General features: G+C 42.0%; 2 protein-coding genes across 2 annotated transcripts in view; one reads left to right on the forward strand and one right to left on the reverse strand.

Moving 5' to 3' along the window:
- blk.L (BLK proto-oncogene, Src family tyrosine kinase L homeolog) overlaps positions 1 to 16,171 on the reverse strand; it is a 30,666-nt gene extending 14,495 nt beyond the window's left edge. The window contains exons 1-2 of the mRNA XM_018264103.2: positions 15,794 to 16,171; positions 48 to 153 (exon numbers count right to left, since the gene is read on the reverse strand). Coding sequence (XP_018119592.2) covers positions 48 to 152 — 105 coding nt within the window. The 5' untranslated portion in view covers position 153; positions 15,794 to 16,171. The remainder of the gene's footprint in view (positions 1 to 47; positions 154 to 15,793) is intronic.
- fam167a.L (family with sequence similarity 167 member A L homeolog) overlaps positions 9,712 to 21,006 on the forward strand; it is a 76,560-nt gene continuing 65,265 nt past the window's right edge. Inside the window, exon 1 of the mRNA XM_041563604.1 lies at positions 9,712 to 10,015. The gene's annotated coding sequence lies outside the window, so the exon portion shown is untranslated. The remainder of the gene's footprint in view (positions 10,016 to 21,006) is intronic.

Consider the following 21,006-nt stretch of genomic DNA (forward strand, 5'->3'; position numbering starts at 1 on the left):
CCAGACCATTACTTGCCCTTGAAACCTTCTCTCCCATCCATACTTACAGGGGGTGGTAGGGAATGTCTGTAGTTCTGAATGGGTGGAGCCAAACTATTAAATTGGTTATTTCCTTTATTCTGTTGCGGCTTTTTGCTGCCAGTCACCCCCATTCTACAAAAAAAAAAACAATACAGAAATCAACAAGTTAGCAAGTAGGTACATTTTTAAAAAAAAACTTTAATGCCACATGGGGGGGGGGCATGGGCCGGCTCTTGCCTGTTTCTAGACCACGCGCCTGTGAAGTTGCCATTGAACTTTATTGTGTTAAAGTTCCAAACAAACAATATCATCTACGCATGAACATATAGAAGAAACAAATGTTTCTGCTGCAAACCAACAGCCTGTGGGTATCCCCACGATGCCAGTGAAAAGGGGTGCTGCTGTCCCGGGCCCGGATGTTGTGGGGAGTTAGGGCAGCGACACACGCTGCAATTAGAGATGGGCGAATAAATTCGCCTGGCACGAATTCGCGGCGAATTCCAGCGTTTCGAATCGTGAAAATGTCTGATGTTCAAGATTTTTTTGTGAAAACCTTCAAATTTCACGAATTTTGAGTGAAATCCTTCAAATTTCACGAATTTTGAGTGAAATCCTTCAAATTTCACTATTTTTTAGTGAAAACCTTCGAATTTCACTATTTTTGAGTGAAAACGTTAGAATTTCATGATTTTTTCGGGAAATTTCCTATTTCACGATTTTTCGCAATTTTCCGCCGTTTTGCGAATTTTTTGGGAAATTCGCAAATTTTTTAGCGAAACGGGACAAATTCGACCATCACTAGCTGCAAATCAGGGTGATTAGTCGCCCGGGGACAAATCTCGTCTTCTTCGGGGCGACTAATCTCCCCAACTGCCTCCCCTGCCTTCCCGCCGGCTAGAATGAAAATTGCCAGCAGGATGGCACTTCGTTTTCCAAAGTTGCCTCACGAGGAAGTGAGCTGTAGACTTCGGAAGGCAGGGTGGGCTTGAGCTCCGGAGCCTGCAACTTGCTGGTTGTGCTCTGATTTGCCAGTGAAGTGTAAGTCCTGGTAAAGCGGCATGGAGACTGGATGGGTGAAGTTTGACCCTCCCTTCCAGTTTATCGAATTACCATGTGCCTTTACCGGGACTTAAACTACGCTGGCGAATAAGAAATAAGGAAACTGAAGATACATGTACCTGAGCTCCCTGGCTAAAGTAAGTGCAGTGTTCTTTTTTCTTATAACTTGTAGGGTCCCTGGCCACATGTTTTTTTTTTAAATAACTTGTAGGGGCCATAGCCACGAACATTTTTTTTAAATAACTTCTAGGGGCCCTGGCCACTAATGATTTTTTTAAAAATAAATTTTAGGGGCCCTGGCACCAATTTTTTCTTTTAGGGAGTGTGTGGCCACCAATGTTTTTTTCTTTAACTTGTAGGGGACCATGACCCCCAAAACTTGCCCCCTGGGCATTAAAATGTTGTTGTGCGGGACCCCGTGATTTGTGACAGCTCTGAACTGAGATATTTGTAAACTTTTTTATTAATAAGAGCCTGTATTACTTTTACCCCTGTGCAACACTGTGACAAATAAAAGTCCTTTGGTTTTTTTATCTACATGTCTGTTTTCCATGGCAAAAGCCAGTTCCAACAACCTTCCCAAGGTTCTTTCATTAGTAGGACCTTAAGCAATAAGGGTTAAAACAGCAGAACTCCATTTAAAGCATTTTTTTTATGGAAACTTGGTTGGTCTTCTGGGACCAAATCAGCTCTAGTTTTAAGTTCCGAACTCTCAGTTTGTAACAGATTTAGCTTAATCTATAATGGTTGAAACCCAATGTTTATTGTACAGTATTTGCTTTCTTCTTATATACTTTGCAGACTATTGGCTACGCTTTCAACATTCACTGAGCCATGTTATGTATCCTTGTAATTCTATCTATTAATGATTTGAATAGTACACAGTTGTACTGAACTCAATTCACTTTGTCACTTTGTCTTCTACCATATTAAGCTTAAAGCTTTATTGTTGTTTATTAATCTGTTTTAAAATAGCTGTTGAAATGTGTGCATGTTTTATAGAAAAACTCAATCAAAAAAACCTTTGGGAAAACAGAGTCCTTTAGCAATTTATGGTGATAGATTATAAATTAGTTGAAATTAGCTTTTTTCAGTAAAGGGGAGAGAATATCCAATAGGGACTTAGATGATGGTATTGTAATAGGCAAATGAGGACAATGCAAAACTCACCTCCAGCCTGCAGAGGGCAGTATTGGGCAATGGGGAAACAGTAAAGGTGGCCGGCCATTGGGAGACCCAATCGTTGCCAAACGAGGAGATCTCTCCCCGATATGCCCACATTGATGTGGGCGATATCGGGCTGATCCAATCACGGGGCCCTAGGGAGGCCAAATGGGCGGTTGGATGGCAGGACCACATCAACGAAAATTCAACGGGATTTTTTAACCTGCCCGATTGGCATCTGCCCGACTTTCGGCCAGATATCGATCGGGGAAGCCCGTTGGATGGCCCCACACACGGGCCAATAAGCTGCCGACTCTGCTGATGCCATGTGACTGTGTAAAGGTGGCCATACACGGGCAGATTAAAGCTGCTGATATCGGTCCTTTAAAGGGTTGCCACCTTTTCAGAAAAAAAAACTGGCCTTCCTATATTTTTATCTTTTTTCCCTATTAATAACTGCCAGGACTTACCCTGGTGGTCTAGTGGGCAGCGGGGTCAACCGCCGCTTATTCAGCGAAAGTATATAACAATCAGCCTGAACTCACAGTTATATGAGCTGCACCACAGGGGTTAATAAATGGTTAATAACTGTATTACTTTGTCCTTTGCTGATATTCTTTGTATTTGCTCATTATAAATACATCAAGTGTGGCATCTTCATTTTGCACCCATACCTTGCCAGGCTACCCAGAAGGTAACAAATCATTTGGTACAGTATGCGCGATCACAGTGAGTCGCCGTAGAAAAAGCGGTGCGGCTGCCCACGCCCACCTCCACCGCTCCAACAAATGCCATTGGGTCTGGCGGCCGCACTGGGAGAAAAAGCTCCGCTACAAGCCTCCAATACAAGGGCACGCCTCCTGCAGAGCCTGTGCGCTACCTCTCAGCAACCTGCCTCCCTTAATTAGTGCAACTAGAAGCGCTAACAATAGTGTGTAACAGACTCACAAGCAGCCCCAGTCTATAATAAATCAAGGGAAAGCTTCCCAGTAACCCTAGCGGCTCCTGCATCAGACATGTGCAGCCTGTGCTCCGCCAGTACAAGTTCAGATATACAATTCCCAGCCTGTCCCCTAGCTTCCCCATAGTTCTTTATCTCACCCCCCCCCCTTGCCTAGTTTAAACACTCCTCCAACCTCTTAGCCATTCTTTCCCCTAGCACAGTGGACCCCCTTCCATTGAGGTGCAAACCGTCAAGACTGTATAGGTTATACTTAGGGTTGCCACCTTTTCTGGAAAAAAATACTGACCTTCCTATTTATTAACCTTTTTTCCCTATTAATAACATTGGGATCAGACATCATTTTTACCGGCCAGGAAGCAACCCTAGTTGTACCTCAGCCCAGTGCTCTAGGAACCCAAACCCTTCCTTCCTACACCAAGGGGCCGATTCACTAAATTCGAGTGAAGGATTCGAAGTAAAAAACTTCGAATTTCGAAGTATTTTTTGGGCTACTTCGACCATCGAATGGGCTACTTCGAACTTCGACTACGACTACGACTTCGAATCGAAGGATTCTAACTAAAAATCGTTCGACTATTCGACCATTCGATAGTCTAAGTTATGTCTCTTTAAAAAAAACTTTGACCCCCTACTTCGGCAGCTAAAAGCTACTGAACTCAATGTTAGCCTATGGGGAAGGTCCCCATAGGCTTTCCTAAGTTTTTTTGATCGAAGGATATTCCTTCGATCGTTGGATTAAAATCCTTCGAAACGTTCGATTCGAAGGATTTAATCGTTCGATCGAAGGAATAATCCTTCAATCGTACGATCGCAGAATTTGAGCTAAATCCTTCGACTTCGATAGTCGAATATCGAGGGTTAATTAACCCCTTTGAAAATTCAACCCTTAGTGAATCAGCCCCTCAAGACTTGAGCCACGCATTTATCTCCCTAAACTCCCGCTGTCTTCCTAAACTTGCACGTGGCACTTGCAAAATTTCTGAAAAAATGACATTGGAAGACCTTCCCTTAATCTCAGAACCTAGATCCCTGAAATCACTCTTTAAGGTCTTCCATCTAACATTTATTTTGTCATTAGTACCGATATGTACTAAGATAGTTGCGTCATGCCCAGCCCCACCCAATAATTTGTCTATCCGATCAACCACATGCCGAACCCTGGCACCAGGAAGACAGCAAACTGTTAGGTTTTAGTGATCCGGACACCAAATTACCATATCCACTTTCCTAATAATTGAATCCTCAACTATTACAATCCAATTAGAGATTAGAACAAACGTTTGATTTAGATTGAACTTCCTTTAGTTTGAAACTCCTTTGTTTGTAACTCCACTTATAGAGCACTCACTTTGTAACTCCACTTATAGAGCACTCACTTTGTAACTCCACTTATAGAGCACTCACTTTGTAACTCCACTTATAGAGCACTCACTTAAAGAGCAAACACTTAAGAGCAACTAAACACTAGAGCAAGCTCCACTGGAGTCCCAGGAGTTCTATTTACACTGTCTGTTCAGGTGCAACTAATCAAACCCCATCCATCTCAAACTGGGGGGAAAATAACTGCAAAGTGAAGCAGTTTGTGGCAAACTTGTTTTAAGCACAATAGCAACCAAACCTTACTTTAAAATAATAAATTCTTATCCTTTTTGTGTTGATTTGTTTGTTTTAGATGCTTTTATCAGTCAGCAGCCTGTTAGTAAGTAGCCTAGGACTTGTTGGTTGCTCACCCTAACCCCCGGGCAATTTTTTCATTCCCTTGTCATCTGGGCCTGGGCTAAGCTATTTCACCCCAGCATCCTTATTAGTGGGTTGGGGTCAGCCAATCAGGGCTGACACTGCCCCATATAAGTCCAGCCCTGCTTGCAGGCTGTGCCTGAACATTGGCCTTACTTACTGTAAGATGGGTAACGATTTTGTAATGTGGAAAAGTGCAGTTTATGAGAATGTAAATGTGTTACGTGTGCATTTGGGCTTTTGAATGTTGAAAATTGTAATGTTATGAGAGCAATGTAATAGTGGGTACTAGGTGTACAAGCTAGTTAGGTACAGGTATCAAGGGCAGTTAAGAGCCCCAACCAGGAGCTACGGGGAACTATCCTTCCAGTAGATACTTTACCAGTCAGGGACACAGTGAACAGGATAGTTAAGAGAGAGGGATATGGGACCGTGGCCATTGTGGAAATTCCTGTCCGGAATAGCAAGGGGACCCTGTGAGAAGCGTCAGGTTGCTGAGGGCCGATGGCGATATAGAGATCCCATTGAGGGCGGTGGAACGGGAGTTGCCCATTGATATTAAAAGGTAATACCAGAACAAGGTCCTGTGAGTGACGGCTAGGCTTCTGGAAAATATTGGCCATGTACTGGAATGCCCTGGATATTCGGTTATTTGAATTGGAATTGCATAATGGAAAATAAACAGAACTTTATTTCTAGAAGTGGTCGACTTTTTTGACTTCTGCCATAGAATGTTACAGATCACCTGCTCACAACTTCAGCACTGAGTCCCTGGCTCTCGTTCCCTACTTTGGCCTCTGGCTGCTTTTTGCCTAGTTCCTTTCTTGTTCTCTGTTCATCTTCTTCTTGCACCTGGTCCTGTCCTAGCTCTGTTCCTGTCTGTCCTGCTCCTGCTCCAGTCCTCCTTGTCACCCCCATCCTGACCTGGTTCTACACCCGCACTGTCCCACTTTGTCCCAGAGTCTTTGTCCTTGTCCTGATCTGGTTCTACTACTGCACCATCTTGACTCTTCACCCTGATTCACTCCTGTCTACATCCAATCACAGATTCTTCACCCAATCTGTCCTGTTCCTGCCCACACAATATCAGCTCCTGCCTAAAGGAGTCGCCTTCCCTAACTATTCCTCCTAATACAAAGTATACCACCATTTACTAACCTCATACAAATGTTCAAGAATAGAGTTCCATCACGTTGCCCTGCTATAGATACACTTGTACCACTCTCTTTCCATTCTCTTTCCAACAGCACACAAACAAGTATTTCAGTTAGTTCCAGAGAAGCATTCAGGATAATTGAGAATTTCATTCTACAAATGCAGGTGCCTTAACCAAACCAAACAAAATTTTAAAGGATAACTAAAACCTAAAATGAAAAAATGGCTAAAAATGCCATATTTTATATAGTGAATTTATTGCACGAGGCTAAAGTTTCAGCTTGTCAATAGCAGCAATGATCCAGGACTTCAAACTTGTCACAGGGGGTCACCATCTTGGAAAGTATCTGTGACACTCACATGCTCAGTGGGCTCTGATTGGCTGTTGAGAAGCTAAGCTTAGGGCTCGTCACTAATTATCCAGCAGAAAATGAGCTTCCCTGGCTGTAATATAAGCTGATGCTACAGGTTTGCTGATTATTAAATTCTGGTGCTAATTGCACTGGTTTCTGTGCTGCCATGTAGTAATTATCTGTATTAATTACTAATCAGCCTTATATTGTGACATTTCTATTCTATGTGTACTGTATATTGTGAGTGGGTCCCTAAGCTCAGTAAGTGACAGCAGCACAGAGCATGTGCAGTGAATCAGCAGAAAAGAAGATGGGGAGCTACTGGGGCATCTTTGGAGACACAGATCTTTACTGCTAAAGGGCTGTGGTTGTCTTGGGCTGCTACAGAAGCCCAAATCATAATGTACAGCATTTTTAGCTACTTCTTTAGTTAGGCGTTAGTTCTCCTTTAAACAGGAGATAAAAAGTAATGTAAGTACATTGAGGGACAAACATTTAGTGGCGCACTTCCTGTGGGAACCAAACTGCTCATTACTGTTCCGCTCCAGTAGGTTCTATGTCTGTTACACGTGTAGTGACGCAGCAATGGAACAACAGGTGCAGCGGAGCCCCAGTGGCCACCAATGATCTGCACACAAATTAGACTCCCATGTCTCATTTGTTTCACTTTGCTCAGTTGCTATGGGTTACTAGAACTGGTGCAAACTTTGCATGTCATTAGTTGTTCCTATGGGAGCTTGCAATTGATATCTGAACACTGATTGCTTCAGTTCTCTGACTGGTTACCTTTTAGAGCCCCTTTAATGTTCTAAGGCTCTGATTGGCTACAAGTTGTTACTAGCCCTGAGTTTGCACTCAAGTAGGAGACCTGAACGGTCTAGAACCAGTTTTGTATAACTGAATTACTTTGTACCCTTTACCCAATTTAATCACAGAATTTTTTGATCCCCAGCCATTATCATCATCATCGTCGTCATCATCATCATCAGTTTTTAACTTTCCTATAAATATATTGATATTGTTGATTCTTCACAAGCATCCTTATTAAATCTATCAAATATAGCTGTTCTCTGTGTTACTTCTACCTCTGTCAAAGTAAAAAATATGGGTGTATCCAGATGGGTGAATGGGACCACGGGGCACAAACAATTTCACCATTCACAGTAAGGAGTAGGGAGTTGTAGTCCCTATAGAAATTTATGTTTAAGGGATTCTTTCCATTGGCAAATATATTGTATTTGGCAGTGGGTTTTTCTTTTGGAGAGTCTGTGAATATGCTGAGCTTGCATTCAGCCAAGGCCAACTTGTTGTTTAATATAAATGCATGTTAATAATAATAATAATAATAATAATAATAATAAAAGCTTCTCTTAAAGGATGTGTAAAGCCTACATTTTCCTACCATGTATATAAGTTGGGCACATCTTCCCCACCTACGCCACATCATTTTACTGTATATACCCCTCCATTTAACAGCGCCATCACATTTTCATGAAACAAATAGCAGCTTTCACCCGGCGGCCATTTTCCCTCTCACACATCATCAGTAACATTGACATGTGCAAACAGGACTTGTATGCTGTAAAGTTCATGCAATGCAGAATGCAGGTTACACATTCACAACATACTTTGATAAAAAGTTCTGCTGGGGTTGAGCAATTTAATGGTTTAGCTGAGCTCACCGAGGCCATGGGTCTCAAGTTTCACCCGGACTTCACCCGGACAGCTCGGTTTTTGGAAGGGCTGCCCCAGGGTCGGACTGGCCCCCCAGCCCCCTACTGCGATGCGCCGAGCTCGGCGCTACTGTGCGAATGCGGCTCTCGGCGTGCATGTATGAACGCCGGCATACATGGAGAGGCCCGGCGGGGGCCCACGAGGGTCAGGGCCCACCCAGTCCGACACTGGGCTGCCGAGTTGAAGAGTTCCTGCTCGGATTTCCAAAATAGGAAATCCGGACAGAACATTGAAGTGATTGACACGGAGATCAGCCAATCACTACATCACCGCCCCGCCCCCTGCCCGTTATCTTCCAAAAAAAGGTGGCAACCCTACTGCCGGCAGGGTTATAAATCGCCAGTGGAAAGGAATGGGTGTGGCTTCATGTATCAGAAGGAGTTGGAATTGCCTTGCAAAGAAACTACGGCCTACTTTGTGGTGCATATGTTTTACATCTCTGCTGATGGGTAGGAAACTAGAGACGGTTTAACGCCACGTAGCGCAGATATATCACAGACGTCAAAACGTCCCATGTGCCGGGGCCCATAATTAGTGACATCCGTTTTTGACGCCGGCTTCCGTTTTTTTTGGACACAGGCGCACATTCGCCGGCAAAAATGCGCCGGAGTAAAAAATAAATGGATGTACCTGGTGAATAAATTCGCCCATCACTACCCATAATTCCTATAACAGTTCTACAACCTCTCTGCTTAAAGGGATTCTGTCATGATTTTTATGATGTCGTTTTTATTTCTAAATGACACTGTTTACACTGCAAATAATTCACTCTACAATATAACATTTCATTCCTGAATCAGCAAGTGTATTTAGTTGTAATATTGGTGTGTAGGTGCATCTCAGGTCATTTTGCCTGGTCATATGATTTCAGAAAGTGCCTGCACTTTAGGATGGAACTGCTTTCTGGCAGGCTGTTGTTTCTCCTACTCAATGTAACTGAATGTGTCTCAGTGGGACCTGGATTTTACTATTGAGTGCTGTTCTTAGATCTACCAGGCAGCTGTTATCTTGTGTTAGGGAGCTGCTATCTGGTTACCTTCCCATTGTTCTGTTGTTTGGCTGCTGGGGGGAAAGGGATTGGGTTATATCACTCCAACTTGCAGTACAGCAGTAAAGAATGATTGAAATTTATCAGAGCGCAAGTCACATGACTGGGGGCACCTGGGAAACTGACAATTTGTCTAGCCCCATGTTAGATTTCAAAATTAAATATAAAAAAAATCAGTTTGCTCTTTTGAGAAATGGATTCAGTGCAGAATTCTGCTGGAGCAGCACTGTTAACTGATTCATTTTGAAAAATGTTTTTTTTCCCATGACAGTATCCCTTTAAATATTTGTTTTTTTTGAGGGCGAACCCTGCACATATAAAAGGTTAAATATATTCTGAGTTGTTGTTCCCTTTTAGCCGGGCTTTGATGTAGAACAAGTTGTTTTGCGCTTGTCTCCCCCCCCCCCCCACAGTGTGGTTTGTGTGTGAGGTTCCTGGTGAATGATCTGGACGGGAAGTGAGAGAACTATTTCTGTCCTGTTGTAACGGAACCGAGCTCGGCTGACCACATGCTCATCTGCATTCCTGCTCATACCTACTGGCAGCTGCTGAACCTCTGCTCCAATCCGCCAGTTTCTTGTCATTGTCCTCTGCACCTTCTCCCATGGGCCTCACATACACTGTGCAAGAATTAACCCCGTCCCTGCTTACTCAGGCTGTGCTGTCTATAATCAGGCCTTCCTTTCTAGAAAGTACTGGTACAGGAGATTTAAAGGGGAAGTTCACCCTAACACAGTTTTTTGCATAATGAAAGCATGCGTCGCCGTGAGCAACTTTCCAGTAAGTTTCTATTGCACATTATTATTGAAATGCATTTTTAGAGCGCCAACATATTGTGCCGCGTTGGTTATCAATGGTTTTAAAGTGATTTTAAAAGTTATTGCAGTGTGGCTTCTACGACAAGGGAAGGGGTTATTGCGTATTTCCTGGAGACCACTAGAAATGTAGAAGAGAGTTATGACTAACTAATACTTAATTTGGCTTGTCACACGATTGTACAGGTATGGGATCCACTATCGGTGAAGAGGAGTGCGAGGTTGGCCCGAACCCACCCGACCCGCCAGTATCAGGTCGGCCAACACATCACTAACGGAAACCCATTATCCAGACAGGCCCAAAATGGTGGTTATCTCCCATAGACTGCATTAATTAAATAATTCACATTTTTCAAAATGATTTTCCTTTTCTCTGTGATAATAAAACAGTAGCTTATACTTGATCCTTGCATTAATCCTTGTTGGAGGAAAAACCTACCTATTGGGTTTATTTTATGTTTTAATTATTTTTCTAGTAGACTTAAGGTATGGAAACCTGGTTGGCTGGGGGTCCCCAAACTTTTTTTTACCTGTAGATCACATTCAAATATAAAAAGAGTTTGGGAGCAACACAAGCATGAAAAATGTCCCTGGGGGTGATAAATAAGGGCTGTAATTGGCTATTTGGTAGCCCCTATGTGGACTGACAGCTACAGGAGGTTCTGTTTGGCAGTACATCTGGTTTTTATTCAACCAAAACTTGCCTCCAAACCTGGAATTCAAAATAAGCTCCTGCTTTGAGACCACTGGGAGCAACATCCAAGGGGTTGGGGAGCAACATGTTGATCACTAGCCACTGGTTGAGGATCACTGCCCTAAAGGTTCCCACTAGATATTGGAACATTGTTGGTGGGATTGGCTTCCATTCTTCATACATAAGAAGTGAATTTGGGCAATCAGGACTGGCTCGCAGGGGTTAATTTCGGTTCAGGACACAGCTCTGTGCTGTTGGCCAATTAGGGTTTTCCACTCCCAGAATAGCAAAGCCATTCTGTACAGACCAAACTTGTTGCCACAAGAATTTCATTGTACAATGTATAATCTAGAGCAGTGATCCCCAACCAGTAGCTCACGGGCAACATGTTGCTCCCCAAACCCTTCGATGTTGCTCTCAGTGGCCTCAGAACAGATGTTTATTTTTGAATTCCAGGCTTAGAGGCAAGTTTTGGTTGTATAAAAACCAGGTGTCCTACAAAACAGAGTCTCCTGTAGCTGCCACTCCACATAGAGGCTCCCAATAGTCAATCACAACCCTTATTTAGCACCACCAGAGAACGGTTTTCATGCTTGTGTTGCTCCCCAACTCTTTTTCACTGGTGAAAAAGGTTGGGGACTCTTGATCTAGTGGCACCAGTGTTGGCAACAATTGAAGTTCCAATAATTTCGGGTGTCCACTTAGTTCTGGCCATGTTATGTACCAGGTCTCACTTTCTGAATGAACCCCCAACATCTAATCTCAATAGGCAACCTTTACCTGTTTGTACCCACAATCCAACCTGTTGCCTGCCCTAGTACAAGAAAGTGACATTAATATCTGGCTGCACTTTGGGCACCAGACACATATTTGTAACAATCCCTTGCCTGAGAAAAGCTGCTTGGATAAAATTAAGTCACAATAAATGAAATACAACAAATAATTGTACATTTTCCATAGCACTGAGGCACACCTAGGCGTGTTTTCCTTTTACTCATCCTCCTTTGGTATCTGATAAACATTTCTAACTATAAGTCCTACGATTTTGCTGCTGATTCTCAACTTTGTCTCTGTTCCCCCACAACTCGCCTGCTGGCTGTTATCTCTGTTATCTCTGTTATCTCTGTTATCTCCCATCTCTGACTGTTTATCTGCCCAAGTGGCTTTGCACATTTCAGCCCCGTTTCACACCAAACAAGTCAAAAATAGAAATATTCCATCCCCTGGCTTTCTGTATAAGACTATTAGAGAATCCCCATTCTCAGAGACGTATTTGTGATGGGTATATGGGACCTGTGGATGAGTACGGCTCCTTTCCCAAGTGAATTTTCAGTCACTGCCAGAAGCTTACAATACAGGCCCCCAAAACTGACTTTATAGCTCAGTGGCCAAATACAAGCAAAAGGACAGGTGTAATCTATACATCTTTGCTCAGAGAGAAATGAAACAAATATAAGATTATTTTCCCATAAAGACACACAAGTGGAGAGCAATTCTATAGGCTTGAGCCTCCCCAATGTGTTTATTATTAGCCTCCACCAACACATTCGTCATTCTTATATTATGTAAAAGAAGGGGACTGCCCAGCCTAGGGGTGAAAGAACGTAAAGGGGTTGTTAAAATTTATTTTTAGTATAGACATTGATATTCTGAGAAAATTTGGGTTTTCATTCTTTATTATTTGTGGTTTTTGATTAATTTAACTTTTTATTCACCAGCACTCCAGTTTGGTATTTCAGCAGCTATCTGGTTGCTAGGGTCTTCTTCACCTTTGCAACCAGGCAGTGGTGTAAATGAGAGACAGGAATATGAATAGGAGAGTGACTGAATAGAAAGATGAGCAATAATTAAATTGTAAACTCATAGAGCAATTGCTTTTTGGCTGCAGGGGTCAGTGCCCCCCCATTAGAAAGCTGAAAAGATGCAGACGAGAAAGACAAATAAACCAAAAACGATAACAAATTAATAAAGACCAATTGCAATTGCTAGGAATAGGACATTCTATAGCATACTAAACGTTAACTTAAAGGGGTCGTTCACCTTTGAATTAACTTTTAGTATGATGAAGAGAGTGAGGCAATTTGTAATTGTTTTTCTTTTTTTTATTATTTGTGGTTTCCAAGTTATTTGGCGTTTTATTCAGCAGCTCTCCAATTTGCAATTCCAGCCATCGGGTTGCTAGGGTCCAAATTAACCTAAAAACCATGAACTGATTTGAATAAGAGACTGGAATATGAATAGGAAAGGCCTGAATAGAAAGATCAGTAATAAAAAGTAACAATAACAATACATTTGTAGCCTTACAGAGCATTTGAAATCTGGAAAGAGTGAGAAGAAGAAGGCAAATGCTTCAAAAACTATAAAATATAAATGATGAAGGACAATTAAAAAGGTGCTTAGAGTTAACCATTTTAAACATTATGGGGCTGATTCACTATGGGTCGAATATCGAGGGTTAATTAACCCTCGATATTTGAATAGGAATTGAAATCCTTCGACTTCAAATATCGAAGTCGAAGGATTTAGCGCAGAAAATTCGATCAAACGATTAAATCCTTCGAATCGAAGGATTTTAATCCAACGATCAAAGGAATATCCTTCGATCAAAAAAACTTAGGCAAGCCTATGGGGACCTTCCCCATAGGCTAACACTGACTTCGGTAGCTTTTATCTGCCGAACTAGGGGGTCGAAGTTTTTTTTAAAGAGACAGTACTTCGACTATCGAATGGTCGAATAGTCGAACAATTTTTACTTCGAATCCTTCGATTCGAAGTCGTAGTCGAAGGTCGAAGTAGCCCATTCGATGGTCGAAGTAGCCCAAAAGAACTTCGAAATTCGAAGTTTTTTTACTTCGAATCCTTCACTCGAATTTAGTGAATCAGCCCCTAAAGGTGAACTACCCCATGAATGTATTTTTTAGTTAACATAAAGCCCTCAATCCATGTCATGCTATTCCTACTACTGTAAGTTTGCAACTGGTTTGAAAGGGCATTTATAATAAATAATGTGCAGAATCCTGGATTTGGGTTTAGCTAAATACCTTCGTATATTCTGGTTATGGTGAAACCTTCCGTTTGTTCAGCCTCATCCAAACCCTTGATTTTAAGGCACAGGACACTGTTTGAGGCGAGACATTTGTGTTGCAGATGATGAAGATGAGGCTCAGGTACATGGTGGGATATACTGTATAGAGGTAGATTACGTTTTTGCAGAAATAACAAACCCAACCAACCCTGTTTGCCCAAATCAATGAACCTTTGAGGTTGAAGAAGCTACAGCCTTGGGCAACCTGCACTTTCCATTTGGGTGTTCCCAATTCCCCATGGCTGTAGCTGGTGGGCACAATTGCACATGATGATAGTCACCCCCAAAATATCCTGGTTAGTATGGGAAGGCCATTGTATAGTAATATATAGTGTTGAAGAAAGACACACATCCTTCAAGTTCAAACACAAGATTACATTTTTTCTGTTTCTACTGAACTGAAGTTCTATTGTATCGACAGCTGAGCCGTTGTATGTTGAGCCAAAACACATTTTGCGAGGCCTCATTATCGGTGTAATATAGACACGGTCCTTTGTCTGTTTTAGATCTACAAATGTCAGCAATCTTTGAAATACTTACTATAATGGCTTTCAGCCTTTTATGTCCCAAACATTTTGTGTGGATTCGCAATAAATCACAACTAAGGAGTTATCATCCAGGGACCAAAAATCTGGTAATTCTGTGAGACTAGGGGGACCCGATGTTGTCCGTGTGTCCACATGAGAGCTGGATGATTTTCAGTTTGATATTCATTCATTGGGTGCCCTCCGTACATGAGCCATATAATAGCCCTAAGTGGGGCTAAAACAGCTACTTATATCGGCCCATGTATGGCAAGTTCAACTGCCGCCATATTCAGCTACTCTCTCCATTTTACTCTACTGCCGCCATCTCCCTAACCTAACACTCCCAAACCCTACTGTTTTTATACTTCCCACCTTAGGCTACTTACCATTTTTGTGTTGATTTATTATACTTTCTATCTTTAAAAATATGTTTTAGGAATTATTTTTGCCTTCTTCATGAATAATTCAGATACAGGCAAGTTGTAAGAGTGAGCCCTACTTGCCAAATGATATGAGCTATTCACTGCTGCTGCCAATGTTTTGCCAATAAGTCTCTGAGTGTATTTTTTTACTCCTCTGATAAATGCAATGAGCTTGGATTGTAATCCACAGATTATTCCAGTAGAGACACAAATGCACTTTAATGTCTAGGTCAGTGATTCCCAACCAGTGGCTCCTGTTCAACATGTTGCTCTCCAACCCCTTGGATGTTGCTCCCAGTGGCCTCAAAGCAGGAGCTTATTTTTGAATTCCAGGTTGAAGGCAAGTTTTGGTTGTATAAAAACCAACTCTACTGCCAAACCGAGTCTCCTGTAGGCTGCCAGTCCACTTAGGGGCTACCAATAGCCAATCACAGCCCTTATTGTGCACCCATAGGAACTTTTTTCACACTTGTATAGCTCCCTAACTTTTTTATATTGAAATGTTGCTCATAGATAACACTTGTCTAGAGAAACCCATGATACAATTGTGTGACACATGGTTATCATTTCCGGTAGTCTACAGGTGGAATATTTTAACATTAGTTTTATAAGGGGTGCCTAGAATTACTACTAATGGGATAGTTATTATACAGTAAAAGCCCCTCCTGTATGTGTCTCCCAGGGGGTGAAAAGTCAGTAGGTGTAACAATGACAGCCCCTAGAGTGGTGATCCAAGGACTGATCTGCTAAGCTTTAGGCACTGAAAAGTGGAGAGATTTTGGTTTGCCTTCTTATCAATGGCAACGACTATGTAACTATTAGAGATCAGCGATTATTCATTTGGATATATTGGAAACCATCCCATATATACCAAATAAATGTAGTTAATGTGCAACTGTCAGCGTTACACTGACAGCCAAAGGTTATTCGGGGGGCCTGGGAGTTTTAGCCCAGCATCAGCAGTACTGTATATATATATATAGTAATTATTATAAGAATATAACAGAGGCCTTACCTTGTCCTTTAGTTTCGCTGCATGCCCAGAGACAGGGATGTCAGGTTGATGGATCCAATAAAGAAATGTGCAGTTATAAGAGGGACAGAGAGACATCCATAGAGAGGCGCATAGTCTCTAATTCTAATGCTGCTGCTTGTGGTTTCCTGAGCGTAGATGAATCTGTAGGGTTCTGGTGAGTGTCGGTGATGAGGACAAGCACTATAAATAGAGCACAGGGTGTCGGTTTGCTGCTACAATTCTGGGTTTACCCTCCAGTCCCCTAAAAGGCAAATACATTTATTATCTGCCTGGGTAACCAGCAGCCTCGGCGCACAGTACCTTCCAGCGGAAGCATGCAAATGTTTGTGCAGTCCAAACCAGGTGGGAACCAGTTGGTTTTTGAGAACTGGGAAACGACTCCTGGTTTCAGATCAATAAACGCACCTCTTAGTCACCATTGTGACGTCATGTGCCCCACTTTTATAGCGACTTCTGCTTTAACGGAGGGGGCAAAGAATTGGGACAGTGATATTATTCATCTATTGACATTAGATTTGTTGTCCTGTGTAAGGAAAGCAAACCTGTGCAAACATATATACATGTAGATGCATTTTGCTTCCCTGAACTGTTTCTGCATGCCTTATATATTATAATCTTTATTATTTTAAGACTCGTCTCAGGGCTCCCTTGCATCTGCACATCGCATGCTTTGCTCCTTGCAGGCTGAGCCAGTGCATTGGTGCATTAAGCCTGCTCAGGTCTGCGTGCATTTTATCTGAGCTTTCTACAAAAATAGACTGGTTATCATTGTTTTAGCTCCAGGCCCTAAATAAACTCTGAGAGGGTTAGCCAATCATGCTGGTGAGCATAGTTGACCATAATATGTGTCTGTGAGTGGTAGAGCCCTAAACAGGGGTATAATTTAAAGTCACCCTTCAAGCAACATTCCTGCCATGCTTGGGCACCACTTGGATGAGAGGACAAGGCAATGTTAATGATTCTGTTAATGTAATTTCATGGCCAATAGGGGGCACCACTGAGAATACTCCCTCTGTTTTTACATCACTAGGCCTGTAAACTCCACTGGTGCAGGGGCTGACATGAACTTTCTGAGATACGGCCGAATCCCCTTTTTGAAAGATTCCACCAAATACCAAACCAAATCCAAATCCTAACTTGCATCTGCAAATTAGGAGCGGGTAAAGAAAAGGTGTGAAAATGTTTTTACTTCCTTGTTTTGTGACAAAAAGTCAAGTGATTTCCCATCCCACCCCCTAATTTACATATGCAAATTAGTGGATTCAGTTTGGCCAGGCATAAGGATTCGGCCAAATCGGAATCCTGCTGAAAAAGGCTGAATCCTGAACCGAATCCTGGAATCTGTGTATTCCTAGTTTCAGATCATAGTGGCCTTGAGGGTCTCCATATCCAGCATAGTATTCCTTGTTTTCTGTCTAGTGGGATTTCCATGCACTATATAGGGGTAGATTTATCAAAGAGTGAAGTTAGAGATCTCCACAGCCCGCCGAGTGAAATACCGCCTCTCTCCATTTATTTCTATGGGATTTTTAAAGGCATATTTATCAAATGGTGAATTTTCACTTTCACCCTTTGATAAATACGCCTTTAAAAATCCCATAGAAATGAATGGAGAGAGGCGGTATTTCACTCGGCGGACTATAGAGATCTCTAACTTCACTCTTTGATAAATATACCCCTAATACTTTCAAATCATGCCCTGAATCACCAACCCTAACGTAATTCTTACCCTAAAGTTATGGGTTTAGGAGTGGGGTTAGGGTAAGGGGTCTGGAGAGGAGGGAGGAGGATGGTGCAAAGACTACATTGCCTTCAAACAGGGTAACTGTATAGTTGTCGAAACAATTTTTAATAATAGACTAGTACTAGAGTTGTTGATAACTAGGAAAGCCGTGGCAAGAGGAATAACTACTGTAACCCTTGCTTGGCTGTACTGGCCCAAATCCAGTGGCTCTCAGGCAGAACATTGTTACATTCGTGACCCTCTCTCTCACGTGAGACCTTTACTGTAGGTGGTGGAACAGAAGAGGCTGAACTGTTACTCACAACGCACACAGTGTTTGAAACAATGATGGGCGCCAGTGGTTCCTAAAGCAACAAACAATGTATTAGTAGGTACTTCTTCAGGCCACCTCACTTCCACTTGAGCCACTTTATTTGGTGAGTACCACCAGGGACACTATCCCTCACTATATCTCTTCAGTAGAGCACAAGATTTTATTTTCTACCTACTCCACCACTCATAGGAATTAGTATTGCATCACTAGAAGACAGGTCAGGATGTCTCACTAGAAGGTTCTAAAAGTAGGTGTTCCTCACTGTCAATCAAGAGGAAGGGGATGCCCTGGAAGCCCATAAAAGGGCATGGGTAAAGGGGCCCAAGTCTTTTTGGATGATGATGGGGACACCTTAAACAACTGCCCAGATGAGAGCCCTATTACCCAACTGTACTATAAATAAGGTAAGAAGTAAGTGTAGGCCAGATAGGCTCCAAGGAGAAAGAAAGGGGTTAGAACACAGTGGCATGTCAGCAGTCAGGGGCACAGGAGGGCATGAGTCTAGGTAAGTTTTTGGTCTTTGAGAGACACCCCTTGGGTGTTTGACATAAATAAGGGTAATTCAAGATGCTTTAAATGTACCAGTTTTGCTGTTATTGTCGTTACAGGTATCTGACCTGTTATGCTGAATTCTTTGGACCTGGGGTTTTCCAGATAAGGGTTTTTTTTACATAATTTATTGAAGCTTGGTAAAAAAGTATGTTTTGAACGTTAATTAAAACCAATAGGATTTTTTTTTGTGCATCCAATAAGGATTAATGACATCTTGGTTTGGATCAAGTACGAGCTACTGTTTTATTATTACAGTGAAAAAGAAAACATTTTTTTAAAAAGATTATAATTATTTGATTAAAATATGGGAGATGGCCTTCCTGTAATTTGGAGCTTTCTGGATAATGGATTTCTAGATAAAGGATCCCATACCTGTATTGAACTAGGTTCTCCCATAAGGCAATATTCAAGATGGGGCCACATATAACTGGCGATAATAAGCAAGGTTTTCAAGTCAAACTGTCATCATTTCTATAACAGACTGGCACTAGCAAGGGTCATAAATGATGCAAAATACACTGGCCCTGGAGGGTCAAAAAGGCCCAATATTTGTACAGAGCAGTGCAGTTTATGCTGTAATATAAAGGCAAGTCTATGCATGTGCCTTTAATATTTATATAATAAATAAATAAATAAATATATATTTACTGGAATATAATGAGATGAGAATGGGATATCAGGTCCTACATGGTTATAATGCCAACTTTGTGTTTCACTCCTGTCAAATACAGAATCGATTTTGTTTTTAATAGTAACAAGCCCAGTAATTAACTCCATACCTGCCAGTAAGTGCTAAATGTGTGTGTGATTAGGGCAGAAGTACCGTCCTGTTCTCACTTTCACATCTATTTAGTTCTGTCAGTAATTAGCCCACTGGGCTCTGCTGGTTCCTCATGTTCCCGTTCTCTCAAAGGGGAAGCCTGGATTCCACCTAACGTTCCTCTTACATTCTCAGGGACCACCCACAATTCCAGGGTTAATGAGTAATGAGTAATGAGTAATGAGTAAGAATGGGGACTGTTGAATACAATTCTGTACATATAAATATCTGTCTGCTGGGAAATATGCAGAAGGGGAATGTAGAGCTGTGTTCTGGATAGATGTCTTGTTCAAACATTACCGCACATACAGTGGCAGATTGGGCCGGTGGGAAAAAAACCCAGTGGCCCTGGCCTTCATGTGCCCTGCTCCCCCGCCCGGACCCAGGCTCAATATCCACCTGGACTGGCATGAGTAAAGTTAAAGGGATTCTGTCATGATTTTTATGGTGTAGTTTTTATTTCTAAATTACATTGTTTACACTGCAAATAATTCACTCTACAATATAAAATTTCATTCCTGAACCAGCAAGTGTATTTAGTTGTAATATTGGTGTGTAGGTGCATCTCAGGTCATTTTGCCTGGTCATGTGATTTCAGAAAGAGCCAGCACTTTAGGATGGAACTGCTTTCTGGCAGGCTGCTGTTTTTCCTTCTCAATGTAACTGAATGTGTCTCAGTGGGACCTGGATTTTACTTTTGAGTGTTGTTCTTAGATCTACCAGGCAGCTGTTATCTTGTGTTAGGGAGCTGTTATCTGGTTACCTTCCCATTGTTCTGTTGTTTGGCTGCTGGCGGGAAAGGGAGGGGGTGATATCACTCCAACTTGCAGTACAGCAGTAAAGAGTGACTGAAGTTTATCAGAGCACAAGTCACATGACTGGGGGCAGCTGGGAAACTGACAATATGTCTAGCCCCATGTCAGATTTCAAAATTAAATATAAAAAAATCTGTTTGCTCTTTTGAGAAATGGATTTCAGTGCAGAATTCTGCTGGAGCAGCACCATTAACTGATTCATTTTGAAAAAAACATGTTTTCCGATGACTGTATCCCCTTAAAGGGCATGTAAAGGCAAAACAATGAAATCCCATTTTTAATTTTTTTAATGAGAAAGAAAGCTATCTAGAATATACTTTAATTAAAGAATGTGTACCGTTTTTATAAGAAAATAAGTAACTCCAGCACATGTAGCTGCTTAAGGGATTTCTCCCATGTTTAATGTCAAGCCAACAAGTACAACGTTTCAGGGGTGTACCCCCTTGTCAGGTGGAGGGGCCGTCCTCCTATACCCCAAGCACCGTATGTGGATAATTGAGAGGCCAGGTGTGCAGGTGCAATTTCTGCCTAACCCATTTTTATAAGAAACCTGACTGTATGCAGTGAAATTCTCCCTTCATTTACTGCTGTGGATAGGAATTGTCAGACGGTCCCTAACTGCTCTGCAGGGAAACAATCATACTTATGAACAGCAAGGAGAGCCCCCGCCTTACTTCCCAGCCATGCAGAACTCAAGCAGCTTTGTTTGTTTCCCTGTAGAGCAGTTGGCGACTGTGTAGAGATTTGTATTGGATTTTATTTTTGCCTTTACATTCCCTTTACTGTTTCCAACTCCAGCTGCAGGGACAAAGATCATGGAGCCAGTTTTAAACAGATGGAGATTCTATTTGGAGGATTATTTTGCTGCAGCCACTGGTTCTACAGAGTTGGAGAAAGTTTGTATTAAACAATACAAAAACAATAAAATCCACATTAGATCACATGACA

The sequence above is a fragment of the Xenopus laevis genome, chromosome 5L, assembly GCF_017654675.1.
Source record: "Xenopus laevis strain J_2021 chromosome 5L, Xenopus_laevis_v10.1, whole genome shotgun sequence".
Classification (NCBI taxonomy): domain Eukaryota; kingdom Metazoa; phylum Chordata; class Amphibia; order Anura; family Pipidae; genus Xenopus; species Xenopus laevis.